At 43.5% G+C, this 24,838-nt stretch overlaps 1 protein-coding gene across 1 annotated transcript in view; it reads left to right on the plus strand.

The window, feature by feature from the left end:
* Window positions 1-24,838, plus strand: part of LOC124148953 (kinesin-like protein KIF14) — a 48,671-nt gene that overhangs the window by 12,639 nt on the left and 11,194 nt on the right. The window contains exons 9-24 of the mRNA XM_046520244.2: window positions 2,064-2,162; window positions 6,154-6,227; window positions 7,247-7,388; window positions 8,007-8,070; window positions 8,445-8,629; window positions 10,761-10,863; window positions 11,384-11,421; window positions 14,927-15,037; window positions 15,197-15,344; window positions 16,665-16,751; window positions 18,140-18,205; window positions 18,406-18,636; window positions 19,921-20,061; window positions 21,174-21,280; window positions 23,790-23,872; window positions 24,379-24,471. Coding sequence (XP_046376200.2) covers window positions 2,064-2,162; window positions 6,154-6,227; window positions 7,247-7,388; window positions 8,007-8,070; window positions 8,445-8,629; window positions 10,761-10,863; window positions 11,384-11,421; window positions 14,927-15,037; window positions 15,197-15,344; window positions 16,665-16,751; window positions 18,140-18,205; window positions 18,406-18,636; window positions 19,921-20,061; window positions 21,174-21,280; window positions 23,790-23,872; window positions 24,379-24,471 — 1,772 coding nt within the window. The remainder of the gene's footprint in view (window positions 1-2,063; window positions 2,163-6,153; window positions 6,228-7,246; window positions 7,389-8,006; window positions 8,071-8,444; window positions 8,630-10,760; window positions 10,864-11,383; window positions 11,422-14,926; window positions 15,038-15,196; window positions 15,345-16,664; window positions 16,752-18,139; window positions 18,206-18,405; window positions 18,637-19,920; window positions 20,062-21,173; window positions 21,281-23,789; window positions 23,873-24,378; window positions 24,472-24,838) is intronic.

Consider the following 24,838-nt stretch of genomic DNA (forward strand, 5'->3'; position numbering starts at 1 on the left):
TGATCTCTTCAGGCTGTCCTCCCACATTAGTCTGGCATGCTGTATGTAATATAACTGAAATACTGTTCATAGTCACTCACTCACTCACTCACCTACTCACCCATTCTATCACTCACACTCACTCAGTCACTGTCACTTATTCACTCTATCAATCACTGTCACTCACTCACTCACTGTAACCCACTCACTCACTGTCACCCACTCTATCTATCACTCACTCACTTTGTCACTCGCCAACTCACCCATCCTCTTACTAACTGACTCGCCCGTTCACTCACACGTTCACTCACTCATGACCCTTGAATATCTTTGTCAGAATTCGTCTTCAGTAATTCATGCTTTTTGTAAGAGTCGATTAAGGGGATGGGATGGTCATACTCGCTGACTTGGTTCATGTATGTCATCGTATCCCAATTGCGAAGATCGATGCTCATGATGTCTGTCACTGGATTGTCTGGTTGAGATTCAATTATTTACAGACCGCTGTCATATGGCATTCACTTTTAAACTCTTTTACTCACTCACTCTGTCACTCTCTCTTAAACTCACTCAGTCACTCACTCACTGTCACTCTCTCTTAAACTCACTCGTTCACTCACTCACTGTCACTCTCTCTTAAACTCACTCGTTCACTCACTCACTCACTCACTAACTCACTCACTCACTAACTCACTCACTCACTCACTAACTCACTCACTCACTCTGTCACTCATTCACTGTCACTCACTCACTCACTGTCTCTCTTAAACTCACTCGTTCACTCACTCACTAACTCACTCACTCACTCTGTCACTCACTCACTGTCACTCACTCACTGTCACTCTCTTAAACTCACTCGTTCACTCACTCACTCACTCACTCTGACACTCACTCACTGTCACTCTCTTAAACTCACTCGTTCACTCATTCACTCAGTCACTCACTCTGTCACTCACTCACTCACTAACTCACTCACTCATTCTGTCACTCACTCACTGTCACTCTCTCTTAAACTCACTCATTCACTCACTCACTCACTCACTCACTCTGTCACTCACTCACAGTCACTCTCTCTTAAACTCACTCGTTCACTCACTCTGTCACTCATTCACTGTCACTCACTCACTCACTCACTGTCGCTCACTGTCTCTCTTAAACTCACTCGTTCACTCACTCACTAACTCACTCACTCACTCTGTCACTCTCTTAAACTCACTCGTTCACTCATTCACTCATTCACTCAGTCACTCACTCTGTCACTCACTCACTCACTAACTCACTCACTCATTCTGTCACTCACTCACTGTCACTCTCTCTTAAACTCACTCGTTCACTCACTCACTCACTCTGTCACTCACTCACTGTCACTCTCTCTTAAACTCACTCGTTCACTCACTCTGTCACTCACTCACTGTCACTCTCTTAAACTCACTCGTTCACTCACTCACTCACTCACTTACTCACTCTGACACTCACTCACTGTCACTCTCTCTTAAACTCACTCACTCACTCACTCACTCACTCACTCACTCACTCACTCACTCACTAACTCACTCACTCACTCACTCACTAACTCACTCACTCACTCACTCTGACACTCACTGTCACTCTCTCTTAAACTCACTCGTTCACTCACTCATTTACTCACTCTGTCACTCACTCACTGTCACTTTCTCTTAAACTCACTCGTTCACTCGTTCACTCACTCTGTCACTCTCTCACTCTGTCACTCACTCACTCACTCGTTCACTCACTCACTCGTTCACTCACTCACTCACTCACTCTGACACTCACTCACTGTCACTCTCTCTTAAACTCACTCGTTCACTCACTCATTTACTCACTCTGTCACTCACTCACTGTCACTCTCTCTTAAACTCACTCGTTCACTCACTCACTCTGTCACTCACTCACTCTGTCACTCACTCACTCACTCGTTCACTCACTCACTCGTTCACTCACTCACTGTCACTCACTCTGTCACTCACTCACTCACACACTCACTCACTCTGTCACTCACCCACTCACTCACTCAAACACTCACTCACTCACTCTGTCACTCACTCACTGGCTCTTTGCTGCAGGCTACTGAAGGAGAGTCTGGGTGGCAACTCGAAGACGGCCATGATAGCCACCATCAGCCCGGCGAACCACCATACGGAGGAAACACTCAGCACACTCAGGTCAGATTGAGTATGAGATGCGGCAGAATGGGTCTTCAGTTTTCAATTTCTTACAGTGTGTGACCTGACTATTTGTGGGTCACCATGGCCCAATGTAGTGGATTGCTGCTCATGCTATGAACCACTTATGTTAACCAGGCCGACAGATCTGAAATGTCATGACGTCACGACGACACACTGGAATGTCATGATGTCACTCTGGAATGCCATGACGTCACTCTAGCATTGCATGACATCACTCTGGTAGTGGTATGCCATTACGTCACTCTGGATGCCATGACAATCCCATTTAACCCTCTGGATGCCGAGTTTTTTTTCTGACGCACATTTTCCTAAGATCGGAAAAGTGAAGGTTGTGCGAGAATTGCGCTCACGCGGCACCGGATCTACCTCTGGCTATAAAATTACCCAGAGGTGGAGAATATTAAATTTCTTGTTTTGATAGTGTAAATTTAACTGTAAATATCAAACCGGTTTTTAAAAAAGACATTCCTAAGTGTTGTCCGAGAATTTATTCTGCGTTGAAAAACAGTAAATTTCTCCGCTTTTTATTGTACACCGATAAAAGTACTGTGCGACAATTTTTTATATTAAGAAGCTTTACGGAAACTGTGAGCGAACAAAATACTGCCTAATATCTGAACGATATAACTACATATCAAATGGGGTTATATGCGTATGTATAACGACATACATTTAATTCCAAAAATAGCATGCCGTAAATGACGAAAACTGATTTTTCTCTATGACGTCAAAAGGTGACAGAGAGGTTACACACGTACAAAGAAAAGGGGGCATAACTCCGCTATGCTTAGCTCTAGTTTGTTGTAACTCAGGTCACTTGGTGAGAATTAGCTGTGGGTCAGGACAATATATTTTCGTGGTGTTTTGTTCAGGAGGAACCAAACTATTCCAACACAAATATCGATATTGAAACTGTACACGTTTAGTTATAAAATATACCCATAAGAAATGATGAAATCGTACTTCATAAAAAGGGGGTAATAGAGAAATGGATGGCCTTATCTAACCTATAACTTAGTCCTTAGATTCCAACATTCTCCTGATTGTGTAAGTGTGATTTGACTAATGTTGCATCATTATTAATGGAGCACAAGCCTTATCATCAAATGTAATGAAATACCCGAAAAATAACACGATTCCTTTTGACGTCATGGCTGGTTTCATGTCTTTGATAACGTCGGAGAAAGACGACACTTGTATTTTGATTAATATATATCTCCCCTAAGTTTCGTTCATAGTTTGGAAAATCTCGATGTGTGGAACGGAATTTGACGCTTTTTCGACACAACATAAAATGACTGCTCTCACCAAGTAAATAATGTCTTGAATATGTAAACAATTAGATAGTTTATCGTGTATCTTAATTGGACAAAACACGCACCTGTTTGGCATCAATTTACGTAATGAAATTCCCAAAAGAATATTTCAAAACAACCAAAATTATATTCAATATTGGACATATATTTGTTCATGATTATGTTATATTTTCTTACACAATAAAAGATGCCAAGAAAGCTCTATTGGTATAGAATTATCAGGATAATCGTATACGTTTGAACCAACAGGGTACCTGGCATGGGTTTTAGTTTTATACATTTTACAATTCCTGGAGAAATAAAGTAAACTGTGTACTATCCTGTGATCCAATATTGAAAAAATAATGTAACCATTGATTATATAATGCAAAACGAGAGGAATAATTCGTAAATTGTTTGTGACTAACGCGCACCTGGCGAATCGTTAGATATCATTGTTCTCTGTATCCAACGACATAAAAGACAAATCCAAGACCAAGACATTTCAGAAATGTGTGCATATATTTTACCGAAAAATATTATCCATTTTGTTAAAGTAATATATTCTGTTTTAGTTATAAAATAAAATGAAACGGCTATTCATGGACATTGGTTATATGAACTTATAATATTGACTTATTACACATCCCAAGAAATACGTACATGCTGCAGTTACATTTACACTTCATCTTGTAACACTTGTCCAAAGGAAAGAAATATCGTAGTCGACACTATAAACCTATCACATTGTTATGTAAACAATGTTCAAACAAACAGGAGATTATCAAAGGTTCGTTCATACATGTTGTGGCCTATATGAACGTATGATTTCATTTTGAACATTGACAAATATCCAAAGTGAAATTAATTGTGTGAACAAATGTATAAAAGACATGCAAAATATACACCATAACTGAAACTGTAAACAGCATGATACAGTGATCGTGTGCACTCTCATTCAAGGACCTTCACCTCAAAGAAATTACCAAATATGTACAACAATGTTGACGTATATATGACATCACTACCTGTGACCCACTTTTACAAAATGGCCTGTACACTTTCAACAGTACGCGGGATTGTACGAGGGACTTTCGTTGATTCAGGGATCGTATAAACATAAATGTGACATGTAAGTAATCAGAAACATTCTGACAATCTATGTACTGTTATTTGTTGTCATAATTTTCATTGAAACAAACGGAAATAGTCAGAAATTCCGATAAATACCGTTGTCGTTGTGCGTGATTTTGCGTCAGTCATGGCGTCAACCAGAACGGTAACTTTGACAACTTCTGTTGAAAATATCAAATCATTGCAATGAATCTATTTGAAATTCCCTAATTCTTCCTACGATTCTCTTCCCATGCATATTCTGAAAATGTTGAGCCAATATATTGAACGAATAGACGAATGGATAGCTCAAAATAGGAGAATATGCTACACTGTGTAAAATCTGAATTTTGCTTTGTTGACATTTCAACCATGTGCAGTTTTTCGAGCACAGCGTTCGTTTTCACACCTAACTTATTTTGCTTGATTTCATCTAGCCACTTTGTATTGATGACAGAGACCACTGGTCATTTGATTCTAAAATGTATGAGGAATTCAAGGATGTAGGTATCACAGATAAGTTTGAAATATACGTGATGTTACAGGCGTCTCATAACCGGTGTACCTGAAACGTGATTTTGTAAACACTATCCAATATGGCGGAAAGTTCACTTCGGCGTTCGTGTTTTCGTTTTTTCCAAAACATTCTAAACGATTCTAGGGTTATCGGAGACGTTTTGGAATGATCATTGGTGATTTCATAAAAGACAGATACCCGTGATCACTAATATGCTATTTTTGAAATTCATTTCTCCGAGTAAATATCCGAAATTTAGATTTCAAAACATGCTGTAAATAACGCCGTGAGTGGTGATTTAGTAATGTGTAAAAAATGGCGACATTTACGATGTACCTAATTTTCAGAGGTCATGTTCAGTACTTTTGCTTGGCCTAAAATGCCAGTGGATGATATCACAGAACAGGGAATTTCCCACCTTATTCAAAACTGTAAAGTGTATTTGTGTGGGTGATGTATTTTGAATTTTATTCGACTTCAAAGTGAGGGCTGTAGAGGAGGGACATATATGTCCCTCTGGCATCCAGGGGGTTAACAACGCTTTTCACACAAACAGATTTTACCACACACTCCCATTCATTTTTCTGTACAGACACAAAATATTCACTCACTCATTCATGGTTATATAGGAACATATCTTTGACATGTAATCGCGTTATGTGACACAGTTTTGAAAAAAACACTTTGAAAATATAATTTAGTTCTGAAATAATCACTTTTATTTCCTATCAGTGTCGGATGAACACAACACTGGTACATACCAGTGCAGGTTGAATTTGAACTCTTGAACCAAAATTGTCAGTCAATACTATGTTTCTGGCATGAAGAGTACTACTTGGAATAATGTGAAAGAAATATGTAAGGAATTTCCCAATGAAATACAGAAAATCTGCGACATCATTGCCTTCCAGATGGAACTCAAGACTATACCCTTCCACTGAGTCTGACCAGCGCCACTGCTATATCAAATACGGACTTATATTGTATTTGTATCTGGGATCTTGTTTTGAGTAACCGATTTCATGTCAACTTGTCTCCCCAGATACGCCAAGCAAGCCCGATCCATCGTCAATGTCGTGCGTGTCAATGAAGACCCCAAGGCCAAGATTATCCGGGGTGAGTTGAGAAAACAGACACGATGATCGTGATGACCACAGGGTACATCGTCAAAACATCTTACCCTTGAATTTTTACACCTTCTTGTATCATGTGTATAGTATTAGTAGATCATGTAGATATTCAAGTCATTTCTTTTATTATTTATGCATGTTTTTAATCATTATGATTTCTCTCAAACACTACTATATGGTTGGTGGTTGATGTAAAATTGCAAGAAATATCACTTAATAAACACCATTATCATGATTATGGTGAACGTGGCACACCTCAAATTATGGAATGAAAGAAAACATGTTTATACTGTTGACAAATCAAAGAGTTACTTCCCTTCTCACAGTGTCACATATTGAGCTTCTGTGGAGTTTTTTCATGTTACTGAAACTAGTTGAAAGGTTTACCCATGTTCATGGAAAGAAAAATAAACAATTTATGGTTGCCAGATCTATTAATGAAATAAAAATTATCAGAGATTATGTGTATCATAAAAAGACTACAAAGTAGAATAGCAGTTACCCCGGTAAATGTGCTTCCAAATTGTTTAAAATAGGAATAGCAGCAGTATCAGATAGGCCTAATCGTTTGAATAACTTTCAAAACTTGCAGTTCACTCAGGTATTTTCATACTCCAAACCTAAGAGGGTAGGGGTATATAGTTATACAAAGGAATTCCGTCCTGTCTGTCAGAGGACATTTTCTTGTGTCACCTATAACTTGAAAACTACAACAAAGATTCTTTTCAAACTAAACAAACACTTTTTATACTTATAGGAGAGGTGCAGTGCGAAGTTTAATTTCAAAATTTGGATTTTCTGAAAAAATACAGCATTTTTTCATTGTTTTACTTAGAATTTATCTTTCCATTTAGGGAACAGTTTCCATACTAATAGAAGAGGTGCAGTGCAAAGTTTGATTTTGATATGTATATTTTCTGAAAAAATATGATGTATTTTATGTTGTGAACGTTTGTGAGACCCATGACGTCTGCTTTATGCCATGGTTACGATGTTTGTTTGCAGAGCTGCGGTCCGAGATTGAGAAGCTGCGGGGTAAGACAGCAGGGAGTGTCTGTGACGAGAGCCACACCTCCAGCCTGATCGAGATCGCCACCCTCCGGGACAGGCTGATGGAGAAGGAGCGGGAGATGGATGAAATGTCAAGGTCAGGCCACAACCAGTCCACTCTCACTGACACCTGTCTCTTGTTTTGTGGGGGAAGTTTCTGATCAGGATCAGGATCAAATATTCAGGTTCTTAATGACCTACTATACCTAGAAACGGCTGGTGGGTGGTGGGGTAGCCTTGTGGTCAAAGTGTTTGCTCGTCATGCTGAAAACCTGGGTTTGATTTCCCACATGGGTACAATGTGTGAAGCCCATTTCTGGTGTCTGCTGCTGTGACATTGCTGGAATATGGCTAAAAGCAACGTAAAACCTCACTCACTCACTCACTCACTCACTCACTCACTCACTCACTAGAAATGGCTGGCAAAATAAAGTGAAGAGTGAGTGAGTGAGTGAAAGTGAGAATGAGATTGACTATAAGTGTGAGATTTGGAGTGAGTGAAAATGATTGTAAAAGTATGAGTGATTGTGAGAGAAAGCCTGATGGTGAGATTTAGCCACCATGCCTAGAAATGGCTGGCAAAATAAAGTAAAGTGAGAGTGAGTGTCAGAGTGGGAGAAAGTAAGCATGACAAAAAGTGTGTGTGTGAGTGAGTGAGTGTGTTTGAATGTGTCTACTGGTCTTCATTCATCTACCTCACTCTTCCTTCTCCCAGGTCATGGCAGGAGAGACTGAGAAGGTCCGAGGAGAAAAAGGTTGCGGAAGGACGGGTGTTGGAGGTGAGTTGGAGTTTGAAAGAAACAACTAATGCAGGCCTGCTTCTTGATAAAATGGATTCGTAATTCGTTTAGAACCGCATTTAAATTTGCAAAATGCTCCTTGTGTTATTTTATGATCATATGTTCATATGGTTTCCACGATTTGTACATATATATTGTGAGCAGTTTATCAATGGTGTTTTGATTGGACAAAAAAGGCAAAGTCAACATTTTCCCCCCTCACAAATAAATTCTGTAGACAAGGTAGAATTTTGAAATTTTCTCATCAATCATGGAATTGTTCATAAGCTGATGATTACCCTGCACTTGAGTGTACACGGAAATATTACTGAAGCAGCTTCTGTGGTGCACACCTGACACTTTCCTTATTTCAGAAATCAGGCATTGCTCTGAAGGTGGACAACAAGCTCCCCAACCTGGTGAACCTGAACGAAGACCCACAGCTGTCGGAGATGTTGCTCTACGTCATCAAGGAGGGGCAGACGCGGGTTGGACGAATGAGCGAGACTTCCAAGCATGATATACAACTCAATGGGGCCCTTATTGCCGACAATCACTGGTGCGTTGTTGCAAACATGATATACAACTCAATGGGGTGCTTATTACCTCCAATCACTGGTGCGTTGGTGCAAACATGATAGACAACTCAATGGGGCCCTTATTGCCGCCAATCACTGGTGCGTTGGTGCAAACATGATATACAACTCAGTGGGGCCCTTATTGCCGACAATCACTGGTGCGTTGTTGCAAACATGATATACAACTCAATCGGGTGCTTGTTTACGACAATCACTGGTGCGTTGTTGCAAACATGATATACAACTCAATGGGGTGCTTGTTTACGACAATCACTGGTGCGTTGTTGCAAACATGATATACAACTCAGTGGGGCCCTTATTGCCGCCAATCACTGGTGCGTTGTTGCAAACATGATATACAACTGAATGGGGTGCTTGTTTACGACAATCACTGGTGCGTTGTTGCAAACATGATATACAACTCAATGGGGTGCTTATTGCCGCCAATCACTGGTGCGTTGTTGCAAACATGATATACAACTCAGTGGGGCCCTTATTGCCGCCAATCACTGGTGCGTTGTTGCAAACATGATATACAACTCAATGGGGTGCTTGTTTACGACAATAACTGGTGTGTTGTTGCAAACATGATATACAACTCAATGGGGTGCTTATTGCCGCCAATCACTGGTGCGTTGTTGCAAACATGATATACAACTCACTGGGGCCCTTATTGCCGCCAATCACTGGTGCGTTGTTGCAAACATGATATACAACTCAATGGGGCCCTTATTGCCGCCAATCACTGGTGCGTTGTTGCAAACATGATATACAACTCAATCGGGTGCTTGTTTACGACAATCACTGGTGCGTTGTTGCAAACATGATATACAACTCAATGGGGTGCTTGTTTACGACAATCACTGGTGCGTTGTTGCAAACATGATATACAACTCAGTGGGGCCCTTATTGCCGCCAATCACTGGTGCGTTGTTGCAAACATGATATACAACTCAATGGGGTGCTTATTGCCGACAATCACTGGTGCGTTGTTGCAAACATGATATACAACTCAATGGGGTGCTTATTGCCGCCAATCACTGGTGCGTTGTTGCAAACATGATATACAACTCAATGGGGCCCTTATTGCCGCCAATCACTGGTGCGTTGTTGCAAACATGATATACAACTCAGTGGGGCCCTTATTGCCGACAATCACTGGTGCGTTGTTGCAAACATGATATACAACTCAATCGGGTGCTTGTTTACGACAATCACTGGTGCGTTGTTGCAAACATGATATACAACTCAATGGGGTGCTTGTTTACGACAATCACTGGTGCGTTGTTGCAAACATGATATACAACTCAGTGGGGCCCTTATTGCCGCCAATCACTGGTGCGTTGTTGCAAACATGATATACAACTGAATGGGGTGCTTGTTTACGACAATCACTGGTGCGTTGTTGCAAACATGATATACAACTCAATGGGGTGCTTATTGCCGCCAATCACTGGTGCGTTGTTGCAAACATGATATACAACTCAGTGGGGCCCTTATTGCCGCCAATCACTGGTGCGTTGTTGCAAACATGATATACAACTCAATGGGGCCCTTATTGCTGACAATCACTGGTGCGTTGTTGCAAACATGATATACAACTCAATGGGGCCCTTATTGCCGCCAATCACTGGTGCGTTGTTGCAAACATGATATACAACTCAATGGGGTGCTTGTTTACGACAATCACTGGTGCGTTGTTGCAAACATGATATACAACTCAGTGGGGCCCTTATTGCCGCCAATCACTGGTGCGTTGTTGCAAACATGATATACAACTCAGTGGGGTGCTTGTTGCTGACAATCACTTCTGACTGGGATTAACTTTAATTTTCAAAACTCATCTCGAAGTGCAACATCTTGGTCATGTGCAACACATCAAATAGGTGTGATCAAGAAATGAAGAAGTTAAGGAAATCAAGTGAGACTGTAACTTGTTTATCAGTGATTCGTTGTCTGTGGTTCAACATTTGGAGTAAAAGGATTTATTTCCATAAGGATATTGCATCAATTAGATGTGTTTTGAAAGAGTAAAAATCCAAAATGTGTTTTTAGTGTGTGTAATATTCATAGAAACAAAACAATTTAAACTGATGTGGACGTCTCTTTCAGCATCATCAACAACGTTGAGGGTGTGATAAGCATTACTCCCATCGGAGACGCACCAACCTATGTCAACGGGAACCTCATCTCTGAGCCCACGATACTGCATCATGTAGGTGTGACACAGTCTTGTTGATTTGATGGGCAGTTGTGCGTGTGTGTGTGCGTGCGTGTGTGTGTGCGTGTAGGAGACAAGCAGTACATGACATGATATATATTGGTGATCTTTTGGGCAGATAACTGTTGTGTCTGTGATGTATATCAGTGATGATATATACAACTGGTGGGCAGATGACTGTTGTGTCCGTGATGTATATCAGTGATGATATATACAACTGGTGGGCAGATGACTGTTGTGTCTGTGATGTATAGCAGTGATGATATATACAACTGGTGGGCAGATGACTGTTGTGTCTGTGATGTATATCAGTGATGATATATACAACTGGTGGGCAGATGACTGTTGTGTCTGTGATGTATATCAGTGATGATATATACAACTGGTGGGCAGATGACTGTTGTGTCTGTGATGTATATCAGTGATGATATATACAACTGGTGGGCAGATGACTGCCAATGTGTGATGTTACGACTGTCATCCATATATACATCTCCACTTGTTTTACCTTCAGGCTGACCGGGTGATCCTGGGCGGTGACCACTACTTCCGGTGAGTAGAAAGTCATCTTCATATCTCCTTGTACACCACTGTAAATACTGGACTAGAAACACAGTGTTAGCCAGCAATTGTTACCTGTTCATGATAATGACCTGTGTCGTGTCCTGCTGTTAGTGATGATGACCTGTGTCGTGTCCTACTGTGAGTGATAATGACCTGTGTCGTGTCCTACTGTTAGTGATAATGACCTGTGTTGTGTCCAACTGTTAGTGATAATGACCTGTGTCGTGCCCTACTGTTAGTGATGATGACCTGTGTCGTATCCTACTGTTGGTGATAATGACCTGTGTTGTGTCCTACTGTTAGTGATAATGACCTGTGTCGTGTCCTACTGTTAGTGATGATGACCTGTGTCGTATCCTACTGTTAGTGATAATGACCTGTGTCGTATCCTACTGTTAGTGATGATGACCTGTGTCGTGTCCTACTGTGAGTGATAATGACCTGTGTCGTGTCCTACTGTTAGTGATAATGACCTGTGTTGTGTCCAACTGTTAGTGATAATGACCTGTGTCGTGCCCTACTGTTAGTGATGATGACCTGTGTCGTATCCTACTGTTAGTGATAATGACCTGTGTTGTGTCCTACTGTTAGTGATGATGACCTGTGTCGTGCCCTACTGTTAGTGATGATGACCTGTGTCGTGTCCTGCTGTTAGTGATGATGACCTGTGTTGTGTCCTACTGTTAGTGATAATGACCTGTGTCGTGCCCTACTGTTAGTGATGATGACCTGTGTCGTATCCTACTGTTAGTGATAATGACCTGTGTCGTGTCCTACTGTTAGTGATAATGACCTGTGTCGTGCCCTACTGTTAGTGATGATGACCTGTGTCGTATCCTACTGTTAGTGATGATGACCTGTGTCGTGTCCTACTGTTAGTGATAATGACCTGTGTCGTGTCCTACTGTTAGTGATAATGACCTGTGTCGTGCCCTACTGTTAGTGATGATGACCTGTGTCGTGCCCTACTGTTAGTGATAATGACCTGTGTCGTGTCCTACTATTGGTGATAATGACCTGTGTCGTGTCCTACTATTGGTGATAATGACCTGTGTTGTGTCCTACTGTTAGTGATGATGACATGTGTCGTGTCCTGCTGTTAGTGATAATGACCTGTGTCGTGTAGTACTGTTCATGATAATGACCTGTGTTGTGTCCTACTGTTAGTGATGATGACCTGTGTCGTGCCCTACTGTTGGTGATAATGACCTGTGTCAAGTCCTCCTGTTAGTGATGATGACCTGTGTCGTGTCCTACTGTTAGTGATAATGACCTGTGTTGTGTCCTACTGTTAGTGATGATGACCTGTGTCGTGTCCTACTGTTAGTGATAATGACCTGTGTCGTATCCTACTGTTAGTGATAATGACCTGTGTCGTATCCTACTGTTAGTGATAATGACCTGTGTCGTATCCTACTGTTAGTGATAATGACCTGTGTCGTATCCTACTGTTAGTGATAATGACCTGTGTCGTGTAGTACTGTTAGTGATAATGACCTGTGTTGTGTCCTCCTGTTAGTGATGATGACCTGTGTCGTGTCCTACTGTTAGTGATGATGACCTGTGTCGTGTCCTACTGTTAGTGATAATGACCTGTGTTGTGTCCTACTGTTAGTGATGATGACCTGTGTCGTGCCCTACTGTTAGTGATGATGACCTGTGTCGTGTCCTACTGTTAGTGATAATGACCTGTGTCGTGTAGTACTGTTAGTGATAATGACCTGTGTCGTGTAGTACAGTTAGTGATAATGAACTGTGTCCTGTCCTCCTGTTAGTGATGATGACCTGTGTCGTGTCCTCCTGTTAGTGATAATGACCTGTGTCAAGTCCTCCTGTTAGTGATGGTGACCTGTGCCGTACCCTCCTGTTAGTGATGGTGACCTGTGTCGTGTCCTCCTGTTAGTGATGGTGACCTGTGTCGTGTCCTACTGTTAGTGATGGTGACCTGTGCCATACCCTCCTGTTAGTGATGGTGACCTGTGCCGTACCCTCCTGTTAGTGATGGTGACCTGTGTCGTGTCCTACTGTTAGTGATGATGACCTGTGTCGTGTCCTACTGTTAGTGATGGTGACCTGTGCCATACCCTCCTGTTAGTGATGGTGACCTGTGCCGTACCCTCCTGTTAGTGATGGTGACCTGTGCCGTACCCTACTGTTAGTGATGATGACCTGTGTCGTGTCCTACTGTTAGTGATGGTGACCTGTGCCGTACCCTCCTGTTAGTTATGTTGACCTGTGTCGTGTCCTACTGTTAGTGATAATGATCTGTGTGGTGTCCTACTATTGGTGATAATGACCTGTGTCGTGTCCTACTATTGGTGATAATGACCTGTGTCGTGTCCTACTATTGGTGATGACCTGTGTCGTGTCCTACTATTGGTGATAATGACCTGTGTCGTGTCCTACTGTTAGTGATAATGACCTGTGTTGTGTCCTACTGTTAGTGATAATGACCTGTGTTGTGTCCTACTGTTAGTGATAATGACCTGTGTTGTGTCCTACTGTTAGTGATAATGACCTGTGTCGTGTCCTACTGTTAGTGATAATGACCTGTGTTGTGTCCTACTGTTAGTGATGATGACCTGTGTCGTGTCCTACTGTTAGTGATAATGACCTGTGTTGTGTCCTACTGTTAGTGATAATGACCTGAGTCGTATCCTCCTGTTAGTGATAATGACCTGTGTCGTGTCCTACTATTGGTGATAATGACCTGTGTCGTGTCCTACTGTTAGTGATGGTGACCTGTGTCGTGCCCTACTGTTAGTGATTATGACCTGTGTCGTGTAGTACTGTTAGTGATAATGACCTGTGTCGTGTCCTACTGTTAGTGATGGTGACCTGTGTCGTGCCCTACTGTTAGTGATTATGACCTGTGTCGTGTCATACTGTTGGTGATAATGACCTGTGTCGTGTAGTACAGTTAGTGATAATGAACTGTGTCCTGTCCTCCTGTTAGTGATGATGACCTGTGTCGTGTGCTTCTGTTAGTGATAATGACCTGTGTCGTGTAGTACTGTTAGTGATAATGGCCTGTGCCGTGTCCTCCTGTTAGTGATGGTGACCTGTGTCGTGTCCTCCTGTTAGTGAATGTGACCTGTGTCGTGTCCTCCTGTTAGTGATGATGACCTGTGCCGTGTCCTCCTGTTAGTGATGGTGACCTGTGTCGTGTCCTCCTGTTAGTGATGGTGACCTGTGTCGTGTCCTCCTGTTAGTGATGGTGACCTGTGCCTTGTCCTCCTGTTAGTGATGGTGACCTGTGCCGTGTCCTCCTGTTAGTGATGGTGACCTGTGTCGTATCCTCCTGTTAGTTATGTTGACCTGTGTCGTGTCCTACTGTTAGTGATGGTGACCTGTGTGGTGTCCTACTATTGGTGATAATGACCTGTGTCGTGTCCTACTATTGGTGATAATGACCTGTGTCGTGTCCTACTATTGGTGATAATGACCTGTGCCTTGTCCTCCTGTTAGTGATGGTGACCTGTGTTGTGTTCAGGTTCAACCATCCAATGGAAGTCCAGAAGGGCAAGAAGACGAGTCTGACGTCCAGTGAGGTGAAGGACTTTGAGTTTGCCAAGCAGGAGTTACTGCGAGTCCAAGAAGCCAGGTGAGTCAAACAGGATCTGTCTGTTCATGATCATGGTCTCCACAGGAATCCTCCTCGGGATTTTGCCTGAATGTCAGTTACGGTGAAAAGTTCACTTCAGATGTTAAGTGCTGTGATAATGTTACTGTCCCTCAACACTGAGTGTGTGTCTGCCTGCAGGCTGCAGTGTGAGCTGGATGAGGCGCGGCGGCAGGCTCAGCAGGAGCTGGTGGAGGAGGTGGAGAAGGCCAGGAAGGAGGCTGCCCAGGTGCTGGACCAGCAGAAGACAGGCTACGAGGACAGGCTGGCACAGCTGGAGCAGGCACTGGTAGGTGGACTCGAGTAGGCACAGCTAGTGCAGGCACTGGTAGAGCAGGCACTGGTAGGTGGACTGGAGTAGGCACTGGTAGAGCAGGCACTGGTAGGTGGACTGGAGTAGGCACGGGTTGAGTAGGCACTGGTAGGTGGACTGGAGTAGGCACTGGTAGAGCAGGCACAGCTAGAGCTGGCACTGGTAGAGCAGGCACTGGTAGGTGGACTGGAGTAGGCACAACTAGAGCAGACACTGGTAGGTGGACTGGAGTAGGCACAGGTTGAGTAGGCACTGGTAGGTGGACTGGGGTGGGCACAGCTAGAGCAGGCACTGGTAGGTGGACTGGAGAAGGCACTGGTAGGTGGACTAGAGTAGGGACAGCTAGAGCAGACACTGGTAGGTGGACTGGAGTAGGCACTGGTAGAGCAGGCACTGGTAGGTTGACTGGAGTAGGCACAGCTAGAGCAGGCACTGGTAGGTAGACTGGAGTAGGCACTGGTAGGTGGACTGGAGTAGGCACTGGTAGGTAGACTGGAGTAGGCACTGGTAGGTGGACTGGATTAAGCACTAGTAGGTGGACTGGAGTAGGCACTGGTAGAGCAGGCACTGGTAGGTGGACTAGAGTAGGCACAGCTAGAGCAGGCACTGGGAGGTGGACTGGAGTAGGCACAGCTAGAGCAGACACTGGTAGGTGGACTAGACAGGCACAGGTTGAGTAGGAACTGGTTCGTGGACTAGAGTAGGCACAGCTAGAGCAGGCACTGGGAGGTGGACTGGAGTAGGCACAGCTAGGGCAGGCACTGGGAGGTGGACTGGAGTAGGCACAGCTAGGGCAGGCACTGGGAGGTGGACTGGAGTAGGCACAGCTAGGGCAGGCACTGGGAGGTGGACTGGAGTAGGCACAGCTAGGACAGGCACTGGCAGGTGGACTGGAGTAGGCACTGGCAGTTGGACTGGAGTAGGCACAGCTATGACAGGCACTGGGAGATGGACTGGAGCAGGCACCGGTAGGTGGACTGGAGTAGGCACAGCTAGGCCAGGCACTGGCAGGTGGACTGGAGTAGGCACAGCTTGAGCAGGCACTGGCAGGTGGACTGGAGTAGGCACAGCTAGGGCAGGCACTGGCAGGTGGACTGGAGTAGGCACAGCTAGGCCAGGCACTGGTAGGTGGATGGGAGTAGGCACAGCTAGGCCAGGCACTGGCAGGTGGACTGGAGTAGGCACAGCTAGGCCAGGCACTGGATGATGGACTGGAGCATTTACTGGTAGTTGAAGTGATGCCACACAGCCAGTAACACATCTGTTGAAGAATGTGTACCATGTCTTGTATTTCAGAGCAGCCAGAGTCTCGAGGCTCGCAAGGCAGAGGAGTGGAGACAAGAGGCTGAGGATATCATCAGCAAGCTGAAGAAACAGAAGATGGTGAGCAGATTACACGAGTTGAATCAAGTGAAGTACTCTAGATAAATCTGGATTGCAGTTATGGATCAATTCATTATTTTCTGATTCTCGTAGTTGTCTCACTGTGTTGTCTCACTGTGTTGTCTCACTGTGTTGTCTCACTGTGTTGTCTCACTGTGTTGTCTCACTGTGTTGTCTCACTGTGTTGTCTCACTGTGTTGTCTCACTGTGTTGTCTCACTGTGTTGTCTCACTGTGTTGTCTCACTGTGTTGTCTCACTGTGTTGTCTCACTGTTGTCTCACTGTGTTGTCTCACTGTGTTGTCTCACTGTGTTGTCTCACTGTGTTGTCTCACTGTGTTGTCTCACTGTGTTGTCTCACTGTGTTGTCTCACTGTTGTCTCACTGTGTTGTCTCACTGTGTTGTCTCACTGTGTTGTCTCACTGTGTTGTCTCACTGTGTTGTCTCACTGTGTTGTCTCACTGTGTTGTCTCACTGTTGTCTCACTGTGTTGTCTCACTGTGTTGTCTCACTGTGTTGTCTCACTGTGTTGTCTCACTGTGTTGTCTCACTGTTGTCTCACTGTGTTGTCTCACTGTGTTGTCTCACTGTGTTGTCTCACTGTGTTGTCTCACTGTGTTGTCTCACTGTGTTGTCTCACTGTGTTGTCTCACTGTGTTGTCTCACTGTTGTCTCACTGTGTTGTCTCACTGTGTTGTCTCACTGTGTTGTCTCACTGTGTTGTCTCACTGTGTTGTCTCACTGTGTTGTCTCACTGTGTTGTCTCACTGTGTTGTCTCACTGTTGTCTCACTGTGTTGTCTCACTGTGTTGTCTCACTGTGTTGTCTCACTGTGTTGTCTCACTGTGTTGTCTCACTGTGTTGTCTCACTGTGTTGTCTCACTGTTGTCTCACTGTGTTGTCTCACTGTTGTCTCACTGTGTTGTCTCACTGTGTTGTCTCACTGTGTTGTCTCACTGTGTTGTCTCACTGTGTTGTCTCACTGTGTTGTCTCACTGTGTTGTCTCACTGTGTTGTCTCACTGTGTTGTCTCACTGTTGTCTCACTGTGTTGTCTCACTGTTGTCTCACTGTGTTGTCTCACTGTGTTGTCTCACTGTGTTGTCTCACTGTGTTGTCTCACTGTGTTGTCTCACTGTGTTGTCTCACTGTGTTGTCTCACTGTGTTGTCTCACTGTGTTGTCTCACTGTGTTGTCTCACTGTGTTGTCTCACTGTGTTGTCTCACTGTTGTCTCACTGTGTTGTCTCACTGTGTTGTCTCACTGTTGTCTCACTGTGTTGTCTCACTGTGTTGTCTCACTGTTGTCTCACTGTGTTGTCTCACTGTGTTGTCTCACTGTGTTGTGCCTCTGCCTTGTGCCCCCATCAGTGATGTGATGATGTTGCAGATGCTGGAGCAGGAGGTGTTGGCAGGGAGGAGGAGGCAGGTGGAGGAGGCCCAGGCAGCGGAGAAGGTATACACCAGCATCTTCATCTCCGTCACATGGTATAGGCCACCAGTAAATTAATGTCTCCGTCACATCTTGTTGGCATTCATTTTTTTGTTAATGCAACTGAAATATGTGTGATCAGGTAAAACTTATAGTTCAAGTTTTCAGTAAATATTATTATTATTGTGTGGGCTATGTAAGACGATGCCATGTCCATATCGCAGACAGCGGGACAGATACCACTGGGCAGGTCTCGACTTCTGGAACTGCTGCACTCAGAGAAACAGAAGGCAGTGGAGAACCTGGAGAAGCTGAAACAGAAGCGTACCGAGATGATGACACCGTCCAAACGCCAGCGAGTGCCTGACACCATGACCGGTCGCACTGACCTCTACAAGGTGGCGCTGCTACTGAGGGAAGCCAACAAGATCAGTCAGTACCTGAAGAAGAATACGGTGAGCACAGGGTAGAACATGAACAACAACTGTTATTACTTTGATGCCATCTCTGGTTCATAGAGAGAATATCACCCTCTAATGTAGATTACTATTCAATCTTCCTGAGACTCCAATAGGTGGCCGATTATCCTGAATTCAAGGCTGACATGCTAAAAATCTACCAGGCCTTCAAACTAAAACTGTCTACATAGAGTAATGGACATGGAACAGTCTTCAAGCTGTAGCGATCTTATACACTGGAAAATTTACCTCAGAATTATTTCAAAGATTAGAAATTGGGGAACATTAATCTTTCTGTCCACTATAATAGTTAGAATAATAATAGAATATTAACAGTAACACTAGATCTATAACCCGTTCAGATCCGGGTTAGAATAGGTCTTCAGCAACCCATGCTTGTCGTAAGAGGCGATTAACAGGATTGGGTGGTCAGGCTCGCTGACTTGGTTGTTGCATGTCATCGTATCCCAATTGCGTGGATTGATGCTCATGGTATCAATCACTGGATTGTCTGGTCCAGACTCGATTATGGTAGAGATATAATATCTCTATAGTTTAGCACAATGACCTATATTTGTACAATCTTACTTGTGCATGTACAGATGGCACAGGAATTCCTGGCTCAGAATCAAGTGCAATACCAATAGCAAATATGACAGATATCAAACCTTGTCTTTGTTTCTGAGGTGGGAGTGACATTTTAACTGGCTCAATGTATATTCAGGCTTTGTTGTTAACTTCCACTGTCAAGGGATCATGGTTTCTGGGTATGTGTGTCACGGAGCTTAACTTTGCATGTCACAGCTAGGCATGTCCTTATGAGGTGGAACAAACTTAGAAGTATTTTTATATATCATGGAAAGTTTTACATTTATGAAACTAAAGAGAATAATAATATATGTTGTAGCAGTATCACTCACGGTACATGTGGTTTTGTGCATCCCACGTTAGGTTTTGTACCATGAGGTATTAAACCTAACAAGGGAAGTTTAAAACCACATGTACCCTGAGTGATACTGCTACAACAAATGTATCTTACTGACATGTTTTAATCTGCCATTGTTAAAGAATTCAAAGAAATTCCACATTGATAGAAAACAGCTGTTCGATTGAGCTGAGGTTAACTGTGCTGTGTCACATGAAGTTCATTGACTTGGAAAAAGCGTTCAGCCTTTTGCTTCGAAGCGGGGTAAAAGGGATTTAGTCTCCTGCTCATAAATCCACATGTAGTCTGTGTTATTCATGGCGGGGTATAAGAGCAGTTGTCATGTCATGTTGCAGACATTCAGCCGGGAAGACATTTTGGAAGATGACCAAGTGAAGCCGCTCATCAAAGTGACCAACACCAAACATAACATCTGCACGTACTGGACACTGGTCAAGTTTGAGGAGAAGCTGTTGCACATGAGGGATCTGTTCCAGGTAGGTTCCACAGACTGACGAGTGAGTGAGTAACAGCTGTAGCTTGAATTATGGTTCTTTGAAAAAGCATGGCTTACTTGGGATACTGTTAATGATGAAATTGATGTGTCACCAAATTAATGCATGTGTCGCCCCCTTGTCTGAAATGTTGTCCTTCCTTTGATCTATGAAAACTAATCAGCTAAAGATAACACCAGAACTGTCGACTTAGAGTTCCATGTTAAAGTATGGGGTGATCAGCTGATCGGGGTGAAGCACTTTGATGAACTTTTATGATTTCCTATTTTCACATACTTAACTTCACAAACAATGCATGTTCAAAAGAGATAGGTCGGATACAGGTTTTAAGTATTTTTGAATGAGTTAGCACAATCCTTCAGCGAAAATGAGCAGTGTTATGTATTCGCCACGACTGCTGTTGCTGTACTGGACATTTTCACTATGTAGATGAGCAGTGTTTTGCTTGTAAATAATAAGATTATTTGACAAGGTTCCAAGAATAAAGATGCCAGGCTTGATCTACTTGTGTAAACAAAGTGACCATGCTGACCACACTTGACAGGGAACTTGGTGAGAAGCACTGTCTGAATCTAGTGGCCAGTTACACTTTACTGTGAGCTGTGTTAGGAGTGTCATTGTTTCCATCTACATGTATGTGCAGTGAACTGGACATGGCCGTATACTCCAGTATATCCAGATAATAACTTTATTCATGCGAGAGAGGAACACTCACATTTGTTGCGTTAATTTCATGATTTACAGTATATTGAGCCCACATGTGGGACAGAGGGGATCATTTTTAGATCATAAATTATATAACATTCAATATTTCTTCACAAAACTCGAGTGAAGTGTTCAATTTTGTTGTTACACTGGTTTCAAAATATTTCAAATATCTTTACCATTTTATGAAATAAATGGAAGGTTGAGCCTAACCTCCATCATTCAAAAACATTATTCAGAAGATTGCACCACTTTGATGTGTCCTCTCACTGTGTATTTGGTTCTGACTTCATGCCAAATGTTAGGTTCTCTGTGCCATCTTGTCTCCGTTATCTACAGTAGAGGCAGCTCCTTTGATCCACGCCTTTGATGGGTGCCTTGTGTTTCAGAACGAGGGTGAGAGTTGTTCGGAGGATGACGAGGTGTTCCATGACCCTGGGGACAGCTGGGAGAGGGACCCTCACCTGGCCGGCTCCCCCCTCAACTCCCCCCAGGTGTAAGTTGCTTTCTCTCCACGCGGCCAGGATAGGAGACCTCAAGCATTCCCTGCATATACAATTTGACATGTGTTGTCACATAACTACCTACTACAAGAAAACACAAGCTCATATCAAAGTAACAGATATGACCATCGATTAGCAATAGATGCTTGATACAGCCAATTCAAAAATACATACTTCTGGCCATAGAAAATCTGTTATTTCCTTAAGAATATTCATGTCACTCAAAACTCCAAAAGAAGGACAAGCAGTTGGTTAATCATCCTCAATATATATGTCTCCTTTCTATCTGATAAATACCCTGGAATCATTTGCCACCCAAGCTTCCTCTTGGAAGTGATGTCACTCTCTCCATCTCTGTATCACTAACTAAGCACAAGATGTCTCTTGCTCATGAGAGTATCTTGATTGGAAAGTTAATTTTAGCCTTGTACCGTACGAATCTGATTCAAAATGAAGGTGTTACACTGGATAATGGAGAATGGTGAGAATGCTGTATTATGTGTATGTAGTTTTATAGAAAAATAGAATGTGGGTGACATTTGTTCAAAATGACCACCTTCACTTTACCTGTGACCCACCTTCACTTTACCTGTGACCCACCTTCACTTTACCTGTGACCACTTTCACTTTACCTGTGACCCACCTTCACTTTACCTGTGACCCACCTTCACTTTACCTGTGACCACCTTCACTTTACCTGTGACCCACCTTCACTTTACCTGTGACCCACCTTCACTTTACCTGTGACCAACACTTTACCTGTGACCCACCTTCACTTTACCTGTGACCACCTTCACTTAACATGTGACCCACCTTCACTTTACCTGTGACCCACCTTCACTTTACCTGTGACCAACACTTTACCTGTGACCCACCTTCACTTTACATGTGACCCACCTTCACCTTACCTGTGACCCACCTTCACTTTACCTGTGACCAACACTTTACCTGTGACCCACCTTCACTTTACCTGTGACCAACACTTTACATGTGACCCACCTTCACCTTACCTGTGACCCACCTTCACTTTACCTGTGACCCACCTTCACTTTACCTGTGACCACTTTCACTTTACCTGTGACCCACCTTCACTTTACCTGTGACCCACCTTCACTTTACATGTGACCCACCTTCACCTTACCTGTGACCCACCTTCACTTTACATGTGACCCACCTTCACCTTACCTGTGACCCACCTTCACCTTACCTGTGACCCACCTTCACTTTACCTGTGACCCACCTTCACTTTACCTGTGACCACTTTCACTTTACCTGTGACCCACCTTCACTTTACCTGTGACCCACCTTCACCTTACCTGTGACCCACCTTCACTTTACCTGTGACCCACCTTCACTTTACCTGTGACCACTTTCACTTTACCTGTGACCCACCTTCACTTTACCTGTGACCCACCTTCACTTTACCTGTGACCCACCTTCACCTTACCTGTGACCCACCTTCACTTTACCTGTGACCCACCTTCACTTTACCTGTGACCCACCTTCACCTTACCTGTGACCCACCTTCACTTTACCTGTGACCCACCTTCACCTTACCTGTGACCCACCTTCACCTTACCTGTGACCCACCTTCACTTTACCTGTGACCCACCTTCACCTTACCTGTGACCCACCTTCACCTTACCTGTGACCACCTTCACTTTACCTGTGACCCACCTTCACTTTACCTGTGACCCACCTTCACTTTACCTGTGACCACTTTCACCTTACCTGTGACCCACCTTCACCTTACCTGTGACCCACCTTCACCTTACCTGTGACCCACCTTCACTTTACCTGTGACCCACCTTCACTTTACCTGTGACCACTTTCACTTTACCTGTGACCACTTTCACTTTACCTGTGACCCACCTTCACTTTACCTGTGACCCACCTTCACTTTACCTGTGACCCACCTTCACTTTACCTGTGACCAACACTTTACCTGTGACCCACCTTCACTTTACCTGTGACCCACCTTCACTTTACCTGTGACCCACTTTCACTTTACATGTGACCCACCTTCACTTTACCTGTGACCCACCTTCACCTTACCTGTGACCCACCTTCACCTTACCTGTGACCCACCTTCACTTTACCTGTGACCAACACTTTACCTGTGACCCACCTTCACTTTACCTGTGACCCACCTTCACTTTACCTGTGACCAACACTTTACCTGTGACCCACCTTCACTTTACCTGTGACCACCTTCACTTTACCTGTGACCCACCTTCACTTTACCTGTGACCCACCTTCACTTTACCTGTGACCCACCTTCACTTTACACGTGACCCACCTTCACCTTACCTGTGACCCACCTTCACTTTACCTGTGACCCACCTTCACTTTACCTGTGACCACTTTCACTTTACCTGTGACCCACCTTCACTTTACCTGTGACCACTTTCACTTTACCTGTGACCACCTTCACTCTACCTGTGACCCACTTTCACTTTACCTGTGACCACCTTCACTTTACCCGATGTGTGTCTTCTGCAGCATGGCTGGCTACCACCGGAGTCCTCTGTCCTCCTGCCGGTCCTCCCAACTCAGCAGTAGCAGCAGCTATACGTACAAAAGATGTAAGTCTCATAATGGATTGTGTTATCAATATGATAAACCAATCAAATAAATAGGATCTCTTCGCAAATGCAAAGAGGTCATGAAGCAGGAATACAACATAAACTCGGATTATTTTTAAAAAAATCAAGTGATTAAGACGTTGATGTGTTGTTAATTTGGAACAGATAAGACTTTTCTTATAATAATAATAATAACTTTCCCAAAAAAGGAAATATAACAACCAGTTTTTCTCCCCATCTTGAAGCAAGTTAAGTATTAAGTTAAGCAAGATATGTTTGCCCAGGAATGAATTGGATGATCTCAAGAAATAAAAAGCCTGTAAAGTGATATTAGTTCATATCACTGCAGATTGCAATATGCACAATCAAACATCATGTGACATATATCTGATGTCATGATGAACCAATGAATATTGTCCCCCACACTCAGACAGATACAGTTTTATATTACTGCGCAGTTAGATTCATTCCTATGCAAGGACATTCACACTAGTATCCATCTTCAGTGTCTCTCGGATCTGTTGGGAACCATTCCAGCTTGGCTGATGTTTCCCGGATGTGCAAGGACCTTGTAGCAAGGATCACCGACAGACATTCAGGTACGGAGGCGGTTGATGCACACAGACTGCCACCCCACTACGTGATGAGATGTCACGTGTTACTAGGTTGTTTAGTGCTGTTCAGTTTTACGCAGGATCAGTGACCAGTCTCATTGAAATTAGTTCTTTCTGCTTGCTACCACTACATAAACACCTGAGGACATCCCATTACAGTTCATGTCAGAACGACCTTTCATCCCACCAATCAGAGCGTCACAAGATCATGAAAGTGAAAGTCCAGAGGTGTTTTCTAATCATGCGATTTTGAAAAGGTTAACAAGGGACATTCCGTATGACTGATTTTGACAACAATCTCAGCCACATAGTAGTATTAGACATTCCAGAATTTTCTTTTCTTAATTTTAAA

This window comes from Haliotis rufescens, unplaced genomic scaffold (assembly GCF_023055435.1).
Source record: "Haliotis rufescens isolate VD_foot unplaced genomic scaffold, xgHalRufe1.0.p SCAF_8, whole genome shotgun sequence".
NCBI lineage: Eukaryota > Metazoa > Mollusca > Gastropoda > Lepetellida > Haliotidae > Haliotis > Haliotis rufescens.